Raw genomic sequence first — 17126 nt, 5'->3', positions numbered from 1 at the left:
ATGGTTGCCTGAGGCCTCATACGAAGTGAGAGGCCCATAGAGTGTGTCTCCTTAGATTGCTGAAAAAAGAGGCCGACTCCCGAGAGGAGTCTTACCCTCCTTGTACTCTGCTGAAAGCCTAGCGGTGGGAGAAGCTGATGTTCGGCATTCCAGCAAAGCTAGGACCCCAGCACCTAGAGGAGTGCGGGCACATGGTAGGCACTCCCAGAGCATTCAGTGGATGTGATGGATTCTTGTCTGCGTAAAGGTGTAGGCGACTGTTGGTGGGGGGACAGTCTGAGTGGCAGATGTGTCGTCTCCTACACCAAGTGATGTAAGCACAGGCACGGGAGACTGAAAGCAACTAGGAAGTCACAGAGAATCAGAATAACTAGTGACCAAAATGGACTCCAAAAAAATCATGCTAGGAGGTTTCCCTTTTTTAAAACATTTCTGCTGAACGGTAAGTTCTGCTGAGATGAACCGCAGAATTCCTGAGCACAGCGTTCACACCACCATCCTCACCAGCCCCTGCTCCGCGTTTCAGAACAACTGAGATGGGGTGCCTTCAGGGAGCACCCTGAAACGGGAGCTCATTCCCCTCGTGGAATCATCTGCAGCTCAGACTTCGGGTCGGCTGAACTGCGGAGAGGCTCTGGAGGTTGTCAGGAGCCCTGCGTAGCCAGAGGAGCCTGGTCACGCCGAGCTGGTGGGCCAGAGCAGGATGGCACTGCAGGAATTGAGACTGCGCCCCCTAGATGCTGTAAGGTGACGTCCTTCCCTTAGGGTCTCAGCCAGCCAGGGGTGTGAATGCAGCAGAACCTGTTTCCTAAGGCCTTGAGGACGGGTGAGCCCTATGACAGGCAACAACCCCAGAGTCAAGTCCTCCTCTACAGCTGCCTTAGCTTAGGCTGTTATACCAAAATACCATAGACTGGGTGGCTAAAACAACAGACATTTATTTCTCCCAGTGTTGGAGGCTGGGAAGTCCAAGGTCAATGTGCCGGAAGGCTCGGTGTCTGGTGAGAACTCCTCCTGGCTTACAGACAGCCATCTTCTCAGTGTTTCCTCACATGATGGAAAGAGAGCGAGATCTCCACTATCTTCCTTTTTTTTTATAAGGGTACTCATCCCATCATGGGAGATGTACCCTCATGAACTCATCTAAAGCTCATTACCTTCCCAAAGCCCCATTTCCAAATGCCATCCTATGGGTGGTTAGGGCTTCCACAGATAAATTTGGTGGTGGAGGTGGGAGGAATGAAGCATGAACATCCAGTCCATAACAAGAGCCTTGAACGCTTTTTTTTAAATTATTATTATTGGAGTATAATTGCTTTACAATGTTGTGTTAGTTTCTCCTGTACACCGAAGTGAATCAGCTATATGTATACATCTATCCCCTCCCTCTTGGGCCTCCCTCCCACAGCCGCCCCCATCCCACCCATCTAGGTCATCACAGAGCACCAAGCTGAGCTCCCTGTGCTATACAGCAGGTTCCCACTAGCTATCTGTTTTACACATGGTAGTGTATATATGTCAATCCTAATCTCCTAATTCATCTCCCCTTCCCCTTCCCCCCTCATGTCCGCATGTCCGTTCTCTATGTCTGCATCTCTATTCCTGCCCTACAAATAGGTTCATCGGTACCATTTTTCTAGACTCCACATATATGCGTTAATATACGCTATTTGTTTTTCTCTTTCTGACTTACTTCACCCTGTACGACAGACTCTAGGTCCATCCACATCTCTACAAATGACCCAGTTTTGCTCAACATCACTGATTATTAGAGAAATGCGAATCAAAACTACAATGAGGTATCACCTCACACCGGTCAGAATGGCCGTCGCCAAAAAGAGCCTTGAATGCTTTCAATTCAACACACTCTTCTGAGCACCTCCTACACGCCCAGCTGACAGCAAGGAGCTCCCAGAAAGATGCGATACTGACCATGACATAACGTGGTCAATGCGATAGTGTGCGCACGAATACAACGCTGTAGGAACTGGGAGGAGTAGACGGGCAGCTCACTGTGGGAGGTCCCAGGAGGTGTGACCAGGCCCATGAAGATGAAAAGGTAGGAACATTCCAGAGTGAAGAGCATGAGTAGGACAGCTGGCATGCAAGGGCAGGCTTGCTGCAGGACACGGAATTGGCTACAGTCTGAGGTCTGTGCAAGGAGAGACCCAGCAGGAGGGTTGGAAAGTCAGGCTAGGAGTGTGGCTGGAGCTAAGTGATGTGGAACTGACAATGCCAGGGCCACGAGCTTCTGAAGGCAGTCAGGGCCCAGCACTTTGCTCCCTCCGACTTTGCATGAAGAATTGTTGGCCCAGGAGTGGGATTGCTGGATCATACAGTAGTTCTGTAATTAGTTTTTTAAGGAACCTCCATACTGTTTTCCATAATGGTTGTCCCAACTTACATTCCCACCAATGGTGTAGGAGGTACTCAATACTCTATAATGACCTATTTGGGAAAAGAATCTAAAGAAGAGTGGATATACGTATGTGTATAACTGTTTCACGTTGCTGTACACCTGAAACTAACAGAACGTTGTAAATCAACTATACTCCAATAAAAATTTTTAAAAAAACAAGAATTGTTGGGAAGTGGGGAATCCAGCTAAGAGGTTGCTTCAGTAACTAAGGCAGGAACTCTGGCCCTGAGCCACAACACTGACCGTGAGAGTGGAGAAGAAGAGATGATCCAGGAACATCCTAAGTTAGAAGTGATTTTTTTTTCTAACTTGGTGGCAAATGAAACATGAAGGATGCAGAGGCGAGATCCGGGCGTGGCTCTGAGGCTCCAAGGTGGGGAAGTTGGATAGATGCGGTGCTGAAATGATGATGCGGAACAAGCCTACAGGGAGATGTGGAACAAGCCTACAGCAAAATGAATTTGCTGTGGGACTTACTGCGTTTGAGGCACCTTTGGGACTCGCGGATGGGAGATGTCCAGGAACTGTTGGTGTTGAACTCGAGGGACGGGTTCAGGTTGGACAGGCAGATGTGGGCATTGTCAGCATAGGAATTATCACTGTGTTCTTAAAAGCTGATGAACTTGGCCAGGTTAGTTGTGTAGAGTGAGGAGGAAGAGGTCGGGCCATATTCTGCTGTGGTCTTATCCTCCTCAATGCAAACTTCTTATCTCCGACATTTTCTTTTGGAATACGGTGATGCCAGTTTGTTCCCAGAAGTGCGTGCTGCTGTGACCATTTGGCCATCTGGGTTGTTTTCTTACCTACATTTTTAGTCCAGACGCCCATGGTTACAAGTGTCAGAGACCCACCTCAAACTGGCTCAAGAAAAATAGAGAAGTTACTGGCTCTGGAAACTGAAAAGTCCTAGGGTGCACTAACTTTGGACACATCTAGATTCAGGAACATAAATGATTTCATCAAGAATCTGTCTCTCTCTGGCTCTCAGCACTTTTTTTTTCTGTTTTTTTTTTTTTTTGAGATGATAGAGGCAGATCACGTAGCGCCATATAAGCCATCATAAGCACTCTGTTTTTATTCTGAATGAGATGGAAGCCATTGGAGGAATGACATGATCTGACTTATGTTTTAGGAAAAACACTCTGGCTACCATGTTGAAAATAGACTAGGGAATCAAAGAGTGAAAGGAAGGCCAGTGTGGGAGCAGTGAGAATGGTTAGGAAGATTTTGCAAATTCCAGGTGAGTGAAGCCACCTTTAGATAGCCTGACCTTGACTCCACTCCCCCCTCCAGCTACTGCCTCATTCCTCGATTTCCATCATAGCAAAATGCCTCAAGAGTAGTTTGTACAGTCTCCAATTTCATCTTCCTTCATCCTCTCGTGAGCTCACTCCAGCCAAGTTTATCCACACCATTCAACCTTCAGAGCTGTCGTCAAGGTTACCAACAGGCCCACCATGTAAGTCTGTACATTGCCAATTCAGTGGTCAATCCTCAGACCTTTTACTTGGCCCTTTGACAGTGACTGCATTTGACAGTGGCTATTCCCTCCCTCCTTCGTGAAATACTTTCTCATCAGCTTCTGGGATACCACGCTCCCAGTTCTACACCCACCGTATCACCTGTTCCTTTTCAGCCTCCTCCGCTGGCTTTGCCTCACATCTCTGATCTCTAAGTTAAGGTACCTCAGGACTAGTCCTCAGACGTTTTCTGCTCTCTAGCTGTACTCACTCCCTCATCGATCTCATTCATGCTCAAGGATTCAAATGTCATCTGTATGCTGACAACTCCTAGATTTGTATTTCCAGCCCAGACCTTTCCTCTAAGCCTAGGTGAACAGATCCAAGTGCCTGTTCAGCATCCCTCAGTGAATATCAGATGTTTCAAACCTAACTTATCCAAAACTGAATGCCTGAGTTTTGCTCCCAAAATTGCTTCTTCATGGAGTTTTTCTCTGAGTCTCAGAAAATGGCAGTGCCTTTATTTCAGTTGCGTGAGCCTAAAATCTTGACATCATTTTTGACCTGCATTTCTCTCTGACATAGCCCTCTATCCATCAATCCCCCATTCCCCAGAGAAATCCTTCAAAATATATCCAGAATCTGAACATTTCTCACCACTTCAGTTGCTACCAAGCTGCTCCAACCCACCATCATCTCTAGGCTGGATTGTAATCACAGCCTCCTCGCTGGTCTCCCTCTCTGCCCTTGCCCCCTACAATCTACTCTCAACGTAGCAGTCCAAGTAGTCCTTTAAAATCAAGAGTCAGAACACACAACTCTTCAAAGCCTTTAGAATAAAAACCAGAGCCTTACAATGACCTATAAGGCTCTCTATGATCTGAGCCCCCACCCGACCTGCCATTTCTCTGACCTTGCTCACATCCCTGCAGCCACAGTGTTCTTTTATCTTTTTCCAAAGTAAGAGAAGCATGCCCTGAAGTCTAGTCTGATGAAGCCTAGGGGACTGCTTCTCAGAACAGTGCTTTCAGATGCAGACTATATATTATAAAGAAAACCAATTATAATCAAAATACAGATATCACAATATTAATAAAGCAAGTATGCGATCTAATAATATGTTTCTTTACTAATGCATTCAATTGAAAAGCTAACATTCATCCAAGAAATACCATAGTTTTGAAGTAGTGATGGTATAAAAGATATTGTGAGATATCTGTAAGAATTATAATGTGATATGAAAATATCTGTGATTTCCATTGGCTTCAGCATCCAAGGTACTGCTACCTTGGTTTGTTGCTTATGTTCATAGTTGATGGAAATGCTAAATCTCAGCTGGAGTAAGTGGAAAGGTCACAAACCCCTGAATTCCATCTATGAACCTACATGAGGTTCAGGGACCCCATGGTAAGAACCCTGCTTCAGGGCTGAAGCGTGAGCTGTTCTCTCTGCCTGGAGTGCTCTTCCCCGAGGACCCCGCGTGGCTTGTCTTACCTCGCTGAAGGGCTTTAGTACACCTCTTTTCAGTTTAGAATTGACAGCACTGTTGCTTGCATGCTTCTTATGATAGAGGCGTAAAGAATAAGCCAATACATGTGAAGTGCTTCAGGGTCTCTCACTGCAAGAGGTTTTATAATTTGAGAAAACTCCCCTTAATTGGGACTAGTTGCAGGAGATAAATCTGAATATCCTTAAATTGTAAAATACTTTCAAACTTAGTGTTGCTTTAAAAAATGTTCAGTTACTCAAGAGAGAATGACTTAGCAGAGGTCTTAAAGGAATCCCTTTAATTAATAAATAATTTAAATTCACATATATGGAGGCTAGTTAAGTGTTTAAAGGGATTTCTGAAATGTTTTACGTTTTTCGCCTCAAAATATTTACGGAGGTTATTTTCCTCCCAGCTAATACCGCCCTTTTCTAAATTACCACAGATTCCAAAATAACAGTGTCTGAATTTATGAAGATTTTTAATAATAGAGTCAGCATTGTATCTTTGCCATTTGGAAGAGAACACTGGCGTGAATAACCAGGAAGTCATGCTGACGTATCTTTGGGATATAATTTTCTTCTAGTAGATCCATTCCCTAGTTCACTCATTTATGCATTCAGCAAATATTCATTTGTCTACCCTTTGCCAGGCGCTATCCTCATGATCTACTGGAGAGGTGAGAGATTAAAGCAGTCATAATGCTCAAGAAGAGTGCTGGTCATAGGAGGTACATAATAAAAGTGAGTTGAATAAATATATAAAGTGACAGGTGGGTGGATGGATGAACGGATGAATTTCTCTCACATATCCTTCAGCTGAAAGGAATCCCAAGAGAAATTTAACCTAGTCTCTCATCTTTACCCTTGACATTTTTGAGCAGTATGGTCTGAGGCTTTCAGGAAACCGCAGATTTACTTCTGTGGTCTTCAGGCAAAAAAGAGGGAGACCTGATTTGCTCTTCCTAATGTTACCCTTTGAAATAAAAATAAAGTGTGTAAAAGAGATACCAAGTATAGTCAGCACTGGGAGCAGAGTTGCTGGTTGGGATCTATCTAGATGGGCCAGGAGGAATTTCTGCTCATTAGAGCTCTGAGTCAGAATGCTGAGGTTAGGCAGTAAAAATGGCATTGAACTAGCACTCAAGAAGCACACGAGAGCATCCACTGCATCACCAAGGTCAGTCTTAGGTAGTGTATGTGCTGTGTCCCCAAGAAAATCTAGAAAAGCAAGATGATCCATTGGTTGTTCAGTGGCATGTTTTTCAATCTCCACATCTGTGTGATTTTCCAGGTTTCCTCGTTAAATTAACTTCTAGTTGCATGGGATATCTTTTTGCATCCCTTCACTTTCAGTCTGTGTGTATCCTTACATCTAAAGGGAGTCTCTTGTAGGCAGCATGTGGATGGGTCTTGGTTTTTCATCCATTCAACCCCTCTGTGTCTCTGTGTTGGCTTCTATAGAGATGAAGCAACAACCTTTTCCAGTTTTGAAGGAGTAGCCTCATGCAGGAGATGAACCTTGTCATTCAGCTCTGCCTCAGCTCCTGTTTGTCTCTCTAACCTTTGTGCTCGTCCAAGCAGCCTACTACAGTAAGTCCCCTGCATATGAACGAGTTCCGTTCCAAGAGCACGTTCGTAAGTTTAATTCGTTGGCAAGTCCAACAGTTAGCCTGGGTACCCAACTAAGACAATCGGCTATATAGTACTGTACTGTAATAGGTTTATCATACTTTTCACACAAATAATACATAAAAAACAAACGCAAAAAATAAAGAAAACATTTTTAATCTTACAGTACATTACCTTGAAAAGTACCAGGTATATCACTGCTGCTTTTACACTTGCTTCCAGACATCCTGGGCTTGAAATAAAGATGCTGTACTACTGTCCTCTATACAGTACTGTACAGTAAAGTACACAAAAGCACAACCACTTGTAGAAGATGCATGCGATGTGACAATGTACTCTAGACACGTGAACTAACTTATGTGATTGGACACGCGAACGCACGTTTGCATCTTTGAAAGTTCGCAGCTTGAAGGTTTGTATGTAGGGGACTTACTGTATGTATTTAATAACTCCTCATAGTTGAGGATGTGCTAAGACCTGTCAGTGTCTCAAACGGGAGGCTCTCAGAACCTAGATTCAGGCTGACTGCAAGCTAGACCCTCAGGATCAGTTTTTCCTTTAAGTATGTAGATACATACAGTCCTGTGGGACTGTAAGTGTAACCCCTGATGCCCACCAGCGTCGGAAGATTTGGAGGGGTCCCCTGAGTGGCAGCTGCCGAAATCAGGGCCCCAAATGAGTGTCTAAGTTCCTTTTCTGGGTGACAGTGGTGAGCTGGCGCGAGGCGGAGGGAGAGTGCCAAGGGGCGCTACATTCCTTGAAAGCAGCTCTATAGGCCACTAAATGTGAGCCAGACCTGAAGCCAGCCCCTCAGGCCAAAGCTCCAGGACAAGCAAAGAGACCTCCTTTGCAGAAAGACTGGGGGTGTGTTTCAGTCCGTTGTCTGTGCGGTGCCCTGGCGGTGATAGCCTGCCAAGCACTGCCTCTCTGATTGCCATAGTCCTGTGGGACCCAGGAATGCAAGCCGCCACCCCCCGCCTCCTCCCTACCCTCCCACCCCTCCATCCCACCGCTAACCCTACACCCACCCCTTCCAACCCTGGCCAACAGAGCCACCAGATCAAGGAGCATCCCTTGGGTGGCAGCCACAAAAACCAGGGTACCAGATACAAATGAACTTACTTACAAAACAGAAACAGAGTCACAGACTTAGAGAATGAACTTATGGTTAGCCTGGGAAAAGCGTGGTTGGAGGGAGGGATAGATGGGGAGTTTGGGATTGACATGTGCACACTGCTATATTTAAAATGGACAACACACAAGGACCTACTATATAGCACAGGGAACTCTGCTCAGTATTCTTTAATAACCTAAATGGGAGAAGAATTTGAAAAAATAGATGCACGTGTATGTATAACTGAATCACTTTGCTGTACACCCGAAACTATCACAACATCGTGAATCAGCAATACTCCAATATAAAATAAAAATAAAAACAGGATACCAGAGGTAAAAACCAGGGCACTGGATGCACGTATAGCTTGCCTGCAGGAAACACTGGCACCCCGGAGCATGGCAGAGAGTGAGCATGAAGGCAGCTCCCACCCTCAGAGGTCTCTGCGAGGGATCACAGTCAGCCCCAAGATGCATGTTTAATCAGAAGCCTGCCCCTCGGGCGCAGTCATGATGCTTAGCTCATAGCCCTCCTTCACAGAAAGAAGGAGGACCTGGGTCTGTGGCCTTCTGCTGTGCCCTGGGGGGTGGTACCTGTTCAAGTATTCTTTCTCCATTGGCCACAATCCTGTGGGACCCCAAGTATAAGCCCCATTGGCCACCAGAGCCATGTGATACAGCGGTGTCCCCTGACAGCAATCACAAAAATCAAGGTGCCACATAGGAGTATGAGCTCTTTTCTGGGTGACACCAATTATTACGGTCTCAAGGGACCAGGAACACAGGCTCCCCTGTCCTCCAGAGGCATCCGCAGGTGGCAGCCACAAAAATCAGGGCAGACTTGTGTAAAAGCTCTCTTCTGGGAGATTCTGAAGCTCTGGAGCACAGCAGAGGGAGAGCATGACAATGGCGCCCACCGGTCCTCGTCCCCGGAGTGTTGCCGCAGGCTCCTAGGAGTATGTGTAAAATTCGACGCCTGCCTCTCAGGCTGCAACATGCTTATAAGAATTTATCACGCAGGTCTGCTCCTCCTATTTTCCCTGTTTCAGTGAATGGTACCACCCTCTATCTGCATGTCATCCTTAAATCCTTTTTCTCCTTCACTCCCGCATAGAACGTCAGTCACCAAATCCTACTGATTTTTCTTCTTTAATATTTACTAAGTGCATCTATTCTCTCCAGAGCCCTCACTCCCACCATTGTTTCAGCACTCTTTGCATCTCACCTCAATTGCTTCTGTAACCACCTAAGTGGTCCTACTGACCCTTGCCTCCCTCGTCCCCGTTTTACATCACATCCAGAACGATGTTTCTGAAGCAGCAATCTGATAGTTTTAACCACTGCTTAAAAGAATGAAACTATTTCCTATTTCCTTTAGGATAAATGCCACCAAACTCCTTACTGTGGATAATAAAATTTTCATTTTATGGGTACTTGCTGACCTCTGTAGTCATCTCTCCTCACTCCTACTCCATGTACTTTAAGCTCCAGTAATAAAAAAGCAATTTATGATTCCCCAAATGCACTATATTTTCCTTTGTGTCTGTGCCTTTTTGCACGCTGTTCCCTCTAGCTAAAACAGTCTTACCACCACATCCACCCCCTTCACCTGATGTGTTTCTACTTGTCCTAAAGTATTAGCTTAGATGTTCCTTCATGTGAGAATCTTTCCCCTCTCTCCAGTCTGTATTAAATACAGCTTTTACGTGCCAGTGGCATCCAGTGTTTACGTTTATCATAAGCCCTCATGTCCTTTTATTGCAATCATCTGTTTCCCTCCAAAGGAGGGAATTAAAATTTAAAAATTAAGGCTGGGACTTCTCAGGGAGCTTGGAGAAGGCACTCGAGAATCAGACAGGTTAAGCCTACCCCATTTATTGACAATCTTCCATCTTAAGATCCTAGAAGACCACAAAATTAAGGCTTCTAAAATCAAGTTTCTTAAGGAAACTTAGTTCACATATCCTTAGCACCAGCATAAAGTCTCACATATAATAAACACTTTGTAAACATTTTTGAATGAGTGAAATAATGGTAATGGTTTATTTCATCTCAAAATATATATAGTCAAAGCTGTACTCAAAGGAAAATTAATAACTTTAAATACTTTAATTTTTAAAAAATCCAATTAAAATAAACTAAATATTAGCTCAAAGGTTTAGAAATTTCCATGTGAGTTAGAAACAGAAGGAAATTTCTTTGATTTGACAACAGCTAACAGAAAACAAAAGCAAACAACGTGCTTGAGGATGAAACATTAGTAATGTTCCCTTTAAAGCTGGAAACAAGGCAAATTTGCCTGCTGTAACATGACTCAGCATTGTTCTAGAGACATTAGCTAATACAATGCAATAGTTAATAGAAATCATAGGTATAAATATAGGAAAAAAAGATAAAATTGTCATTACATATAAGTGATGTGATTGTTTACATTTAAAAAACAAAATCATTTGAAAACTATTCAAAATAATAAACTTTAGTAATGATTAGATACAAGATAAAGACGCGAGTGTTCATTGCTTTCCTAATTGTCAGGAATAAACAACTATAAAATATATTTTAAAAGAGCCTGCTTACTATGGCCATAAAAAGTATAAGATGCCTAGGAATAAATCTATCAAGAAATATATAAGACCTACCTACATTGTGGTTAAAAGGTAAGTTCTGGAGTAAACTGCGTGGGTGTGAATCTCAGATCCAGTGTTTACTAGCTGTTGACCTCAGAATTCTAAGTTTAACCTCTCCATGTGTTTATATTTGTAGAAGAAACTACAAAACTATATATATGCACTTGTGATTAGCACTTCTCTGTGTATTTAGGTTCTGAGCTAGTTTTGACTTGACCAGCTTCCTCAGCTGTAAGACAGAGCTAACAATGACTACTTCCCAGGAGTTGGGAATAACCGTGAGAAAGTGTCTCAGTGTTCATGGAGCATGTGTTTTGCCTCTTGTAAGGTGCACTGCAGATGTCACGATTAGAGCGATGATATCTCTTTCTTGTCAGAAAGCCTTGCCATGTCTGCCATAGCCTCTCTAGCCAGAGCACTGCAGGAAGAAAGGACATCCTCAAAACCAGTAACGCTGCTGGATCACTGGAGGCTGCCCCAACTCTTAAGAACGAAATGAGATTCCTCTTAGTTTCACATCCCACAGCCCAGCAAATGGCTAAGATTTCTCAAGATGTGGGGGAAGAAATTCTTTCAATTCCTCACGCTCCTCTCTGTGTCCAGAGATGTTGCTTACAGTCTGCTCACCTCTACGTTGACCCAAACTTAAAATGCAACACTTCTTTTTGTTCCCTGAAATTATCCTCTTTCACAAAAGCATGGATGAACAAAATCTACTTCCCTAAAGATTTTGTATTCCACCTGAAGGGAGGAACGTTGCATTGCCTTTTGCACAGCGAACCACTTAAACATCCATATTCGATATTTTTGTTTCCAAAAGGCTTCTTTGTGACAACCCACTGCTAGGAATTTCTCTCTGTGTCTCTGCCTCCACATTCATCCGGCTTGATCAGCTCCTCTTTTCCAACCACTTTCCCGTTACCCCCATTCAACTTCAAATTCCTCTCCCTTCCCAATACAGAGCAAGCCCACCCTCTTTGGCTCCTATTCCTTGACTTATATACATAAACCAACCTGGTGCTCAGCAGACCAAAGCCCTTTGCTTCAGCAGCATCCCCCATCTGCCATAGAGGAGCTATAGAAATAGAAAGAGCCGTTTTTCCTATTATATGTGATTAAACCCATTTCCTGACTTGTGGTCAAAATGCTAAATGGTATTTGCATATGGTCCTGTGGCCCTATTCTTAAAGGAGTTTGCCTTTGTCATATTTGTTTTTCTTCCAAAGGTGTCCCTCAACCTAATGTAACTTGGTTGAAGAAAGGAGGATCTCTGAGTGACAATATTTCCTTGCTTTTCAATGGATCCCTGTTGTTGCAGAATGTTTCCCTTGAAAGTGAAGGAACCTATGTCTGTACAGCCACCAATGCTCTTGGAAAGGCGATGGCAACATCCATCCTCCACTTGCTGGGTAAGCGTCAAATTCTTGTTGTCCTTCAAGTGCTTCCTATAATATGTACAAAGTAGGACCTGGTTTTGTTGATTCTGGGGTCAAGGAGTAAACAAGTGGACATTAAATGGTTTTAACTATTGCTGCCACTGCCCACTTACAAACGAGCACTAAATCTAATACTCTGTCTTACCAGTTCTTCTCTTAGAAGGTTGTGACTTTCTTGCTGCTCCTTCTCTGCCTAAGAACCTACGTTGGGATATAAACTTTCTGCCCAGAATCAAGATCCTTCATATTCTGCCTTTACATCTGCTTCTTTTCCCTGACCTCCATTGTAAGCCAGCACTAAACTCTGTTCTAGGCAACGTGGTTTCCTGCCCTGTGTTCCAAACCCCCCTCCACACACACACCCCATGTTGCTTCCCTGGAAGTTTGGCTGCCATTCATATTGCTTACCCAGGAAGAGTGCTCATTGCACTCATACTGCTCACTGCTTTTATCATGTTGCCCCAATACCTCCCATCCTGTAGGGCCAACTGAATTCCCATTTCCCGTGTGAATCCTTCTCTGATTTTTTTGGACCTCTCCTTTCTGTGGTCTCACCCCTTGGTCCCTAAGTCCTAACACACATTGGTCCCCAGTTGTTTCCTCTTTCATTTATGTCTCCTCAGCTAAATTGTGGGTCCCTTAATGGTACAGACCATGTCTAGTATTTCTTTTGCAGTCCTAACAATATAATAGAGTATGAGGCACACAGTAGGTGCTCAACAAATACTAATCAATTGAGTCTTAAGACATCTTGTAGTGGGGTCAGTATTGTAATTTGAGGAAGGTCATTGCAGTGAGCCCCCCGCACAGGGTGATAAGCTGGCTTCTGCTGCTGCTGTCTGTCAGGGATAAGATCTGGAGCTCACGAAGTCTTGTCACCAGAATGAGCTTTAACTTGCAGGGGTTTGAGGACTCAATAAATAATACTTCTCTTTCCCCCCCAGAGTTTGGAAGTGATTGAGAGTTAATCACAGAAGTCAATTAGACTGACGTTAGGGATCATTTATTATTGTCCTTTGTCTCTCCAGCACCTAACACAGGTATTAAATAAGTGTTTCATAAATGAATAAAACTGAGTCACTGGCAGAACTGGTATGAGATTATAGAATCCACAGCCAAACTAAGAGGATGAGGGAAAGAGCTTTCTCCATGGCTTTTCTTGTTGGCAGTTAGAGGAGCCCAGAGACATAAATAGATGGGGAGTTGGAATAGGTGTCATGCACAAAGCACTTTGATGTTCCTGAACTCTTTAGATATTTACAATAGCACAGTGTTGGAGGCAGTAATCTTTTTTTTTTTTTTTTTTTTTTTTTTTTTTTTTTTGCGGTACGCGGGCCTCTCACCGCTGCGGCCTCTTCCGCTGCGGAGCACAGGCTCCGGACGCGCAGGCTCAGCAGCCATGGCTCACGGGCCCAGCCGCTCCGCAGCATGTGGGATCTTCCCGGACCGGGGCACGAACCCGTGTCCCCTGCATCGGCAGGCGGACTCTCAACGACTGCGCCACCAGGGAAGCCCAGGCAGTAATCTTTTATCCCGTTGTATAAATTGAGGAAACCTGCTACTCATTGAAAGTTTGTACTAGAGGACTTCCCTGGTGGCGCAGTGGTTACGAATCCGCCTGCCAATGCAGGGGACATGGGTTCGATCTCTGGTCCGGTAAGATCCTGCATGCCGCAGAGCAACTAAGCCCGTGAGCCACAACTACTAAGCCCACATGCCACAACTACTGAAGCCCGCGTGCCTAGAGCCTGTGCTCTGCAAAAAGAGAGGCCATCGCCATGAGAAGCCCATGCACCACAACGAAGAGTAGCCCCCACTCACCACAACTAGAGAAAGCCCGTGCACGAAGACCCAACACAGCCAAAAATAAATGAATAAACAAATGAATAAATAAGCTTATTTAAAAAAAAGAAAAAAGAAAGTTTTTACTAGAGCCCAAATATATAGTCATCTCTTTCAGTGTTCTCCATACTGCCCTCCTTGACTCTCAGTGCTGATCAGAAGGGCACTGGTGTACCTCCATGTGGCCCTTCCCAAAGAGCCTCTGTGGTCCTCTAGGATCTTAATATGGAAGATTGTCAGCAAATGGGGAAGCTTAACCTGTCTGATTCTCCAGTGCCTTCCCCAAGCTCCCTGTGAAGTCCCAGCCTTATTCCTTGCCTCTCCCCCTCTCCACTCATGAGTCTGTGTGGGTGTCTCAGTTCTGCCCTGCACGCCTCTTCTCTCAGAAGTCTCTCCAGTCAAGCAGCTTGTGACTTTGGTCACATGACTGAGGAATCAAGAATGTCTTACATCACACAATACACAGCATTCCTCCACCATCCTTCTGCTCTTACACTCATGCACTCCTCACCATGTGAGGTCCCCTGTAAAACATCACCCCTTCTTCTGTTCCCAAAGCTGTCTGGAGGGGAAGAGCCCTATAAGCCCCAGCTGCTTCCTCCAGTCCCTTTTGGAATTCTGGTGAATGTATTTTTCCCTACCTTGTTAGTTAGGCTGTAAACCCTGAAAACATGCAGAGATGCTACATGTTAGCGTAGTTAATAACTCTAACTAAGCCCCCGTGGCTCTCCGCACACCCAGCCCCACACATAGCTCCCAGATCTGTGTGAGCCTGAGTGTCCTGGGACAGAGTATTCTATTGGAAAGGAATTATTTCCCAGGAGTTGTCGTCTTTCAGAACACCCAAGGTGGAACAAGAATTAGATAACTTCTAATTGGTAAACAAGTGTTCCTTTTTTTTTCTCAGAACAAAGACAGTCAGGCAGTAAACTTCTATTTCCCAAGGACCATAAACAGCATATGCTCCAGGCATCCACACTGAAACCAACAGTAATGGGCCAACAAGAGAACCCCTACCTTCAGGTCTGGGATTTGGGCTTTTTTGGGGGATTTGCTGGTGGTAAGGCATGTGCTAAGAAAAGGAATTAGTTAAAAGACCCTCCATGTTTTGCACTTTGCAATAAGTAAAATTATTCCTAGGCGTCCAGCCAGCTTTTTCCTTCCCCCTCAACCTTCGGGGGTTCAACATTTTCTTTCCATATTGAACGTTTTTTTAGAAAAATTCACTCCTGAGGAAGCCCACAGAGGTCATATCCCAAATCTGCACCATTATCTGTGGTAATGCAGACATTGGTTTTCCAGTTGCAAAACAATTGCTAACTTGGTAAATATTAACAGAGGGAAGATTTGCTAAGAACTGTGCAATCAATTCTTTCATTTGTCTTCTTTCACAAATATTTTTTTCCACACATATCAGTACTTGGTCACAAGAACCTAATCTAGGTATTTCCAGCTTGCAAAACTCTTTAGGAGGCCAAGGGAGAGAGGTAGAGTTAAGAAAATCAAAAATACTTATGAGAATAAGGTGTAACTTTGTGGGTGTATTCATACAATGAAATGTTATTCAGCAATAAAAATAAAAGAATGAATGACTGATATACAGGACAATATGGGTATATCTCAAAAACATTATGTTAAGCAAAAAAAGCCAAACATACAAGAGTACGTATCATATGAAGTCCAGGAACAGATAGTACTGATGTATATTAACAGAAATGGAGAAGTAGGTTGCCTGGAGGAGAGGGAAATTGATTAAAAAAGAGGCAGGAGGAAATTTTAGGGGTGATGAAATGTTATATACCTTGCTTTGGATCACGGTTACATAAATGCATACAATTGTGAAAACTCATAAAACCACATGCCTGATATCTGAGCATTTTATTGTATATGAATTATACCTCAGTAAAAAAATGCATATTTTTTTTAAAGAAATGCATGTGTGTCCTGCCTTGAATCATCAGGGTGTCTTTGTGAAATGTGACAGAGTAGAAAGAGTTAGATTTGGAGACAGACACACTGGGCCCCAATCCAGCTGAAGGATCTTGGGAAAGTCACTTAGCTTTTTGAAGTGTCCACCTCTGCAAGTAAAACTAATCTAATTCACAAGATGGCCATAAGGATTAAATGAAAATTGATGTTAAAGTGTTTAACTCAGTACCTATCACCTGGAAAATTCTCAATAAACTTAGCTGTTTTTTAAATTTGTTTTAAATAAACTGTAATCCTGGGGGGGGCAACTAAAAATATATTCTCTTCTCCTTTGCAAATGACACCATATGCAACTTAGGACAAATATTCCAAAATCAAAAGGAAAACCGGGAAAACAATTAAGTTAGAGAAATCAGTCCCTCTGTGAGGGAGCCTGCGGACACAGCTGGTAGCTATCAATTACTTGTGATTATTACAAAAAATCTGGCACTTTCTGTGATCATACACAAATGTGTCATCATCATGTCCTACCTCGTCTTTTTACCAAGTGTCAAAAGTGAAGGAAAAGGCTGCTTGGAAGGGGGATTAAAGTAAAAACCGTTATAATTATTGGAGGGGGTCAGCTTCAACGTTTCTAAAGGAAACTCCCATTTTCACCTTTCCAGATGTCTCCAGGACAAATTATGTACGCAGTTTCAGGAATAATCTGAAACTTAGATTCAGAATTAATGGAAAAGTAAGAATGGAATTGAAATGCAACATTAACATTTCTGCTTAATCCCTGCTCCCTGCTAAACATCTTTCATTTCTCGGCCTGATCCACTTTGGAGAAATAGAACCCACGGGGCATCCTTAGGGCATCCCCTGAGAGACCCTCCACTCTTGTCCTGTTGGCTCTGCTTGGAGAGTCGTGAGGAGCCAGCGCACTGCACAGGATACCTCCGCCTTCTCTCTGGGCTTTTTCTGGCAGATCCAGCTGGTCTGCAGTAGCCCCTTACCCAGGCTGTGGTCCGAGGGCCCCATTCTGGCTGCCATTCCCACCAGTTATTACAGTAAGCTAGCTGAGGGGAAAGGAGATTTAAAGGACTCCCTTGCACTGTATGATGGCTTATTCTCTGTCTGCTACTCAGAGCACCAGACAGGCAGGTAACCAGAAAACAGCTGGCGGTGGTCTTTGGCC

The 17126-nt window shown here is 44.0% G+C and overlaps 1 protein-coding gene across 1 annotated transcript in view; it reads left to right on the top strand.

Annotated features, from left to right (window-relative positions):
- ADAMTSL3 (ADAMTS like 3) overlaps positions 1 to 17126 on the top strand; it is a 373236-nt gene that overhangs the window by 333234 nt on the left and 22876 nt on the right. Inside the window, 3 exon segments of the mRNA XM_060157437.1 lie at positions 11966 to 12148; positions 14925 to 14987; positions 14990 to 15040. Coding sequence (XP_060013420.1) covers positions 11966 to 12148; positions 14925 to 14987; positions 14990 to 15040 — 297 coding nt within the window.

Source organism: Lagenorhynchus albirostris, chromosome 1, assembly GCF_949774975.1.
Source record: "Lagenorhynchus albirostris chromosome 1, mLagAlb1.1, whole genome shotgun sequence".
Classification (NCBI taxonomy): Eukaryota; Metazoa; Chordata; class Mammalia; order Artiodactyla; family Delphinidae; genus Lagenorhynchus; species Lagenorhynchus albirostris.
The sequence above is the reverse complement of the archived record's forward strand: the minus strand, read 5'-3'. Positions and strand labels throughout refer to the sequence as shown.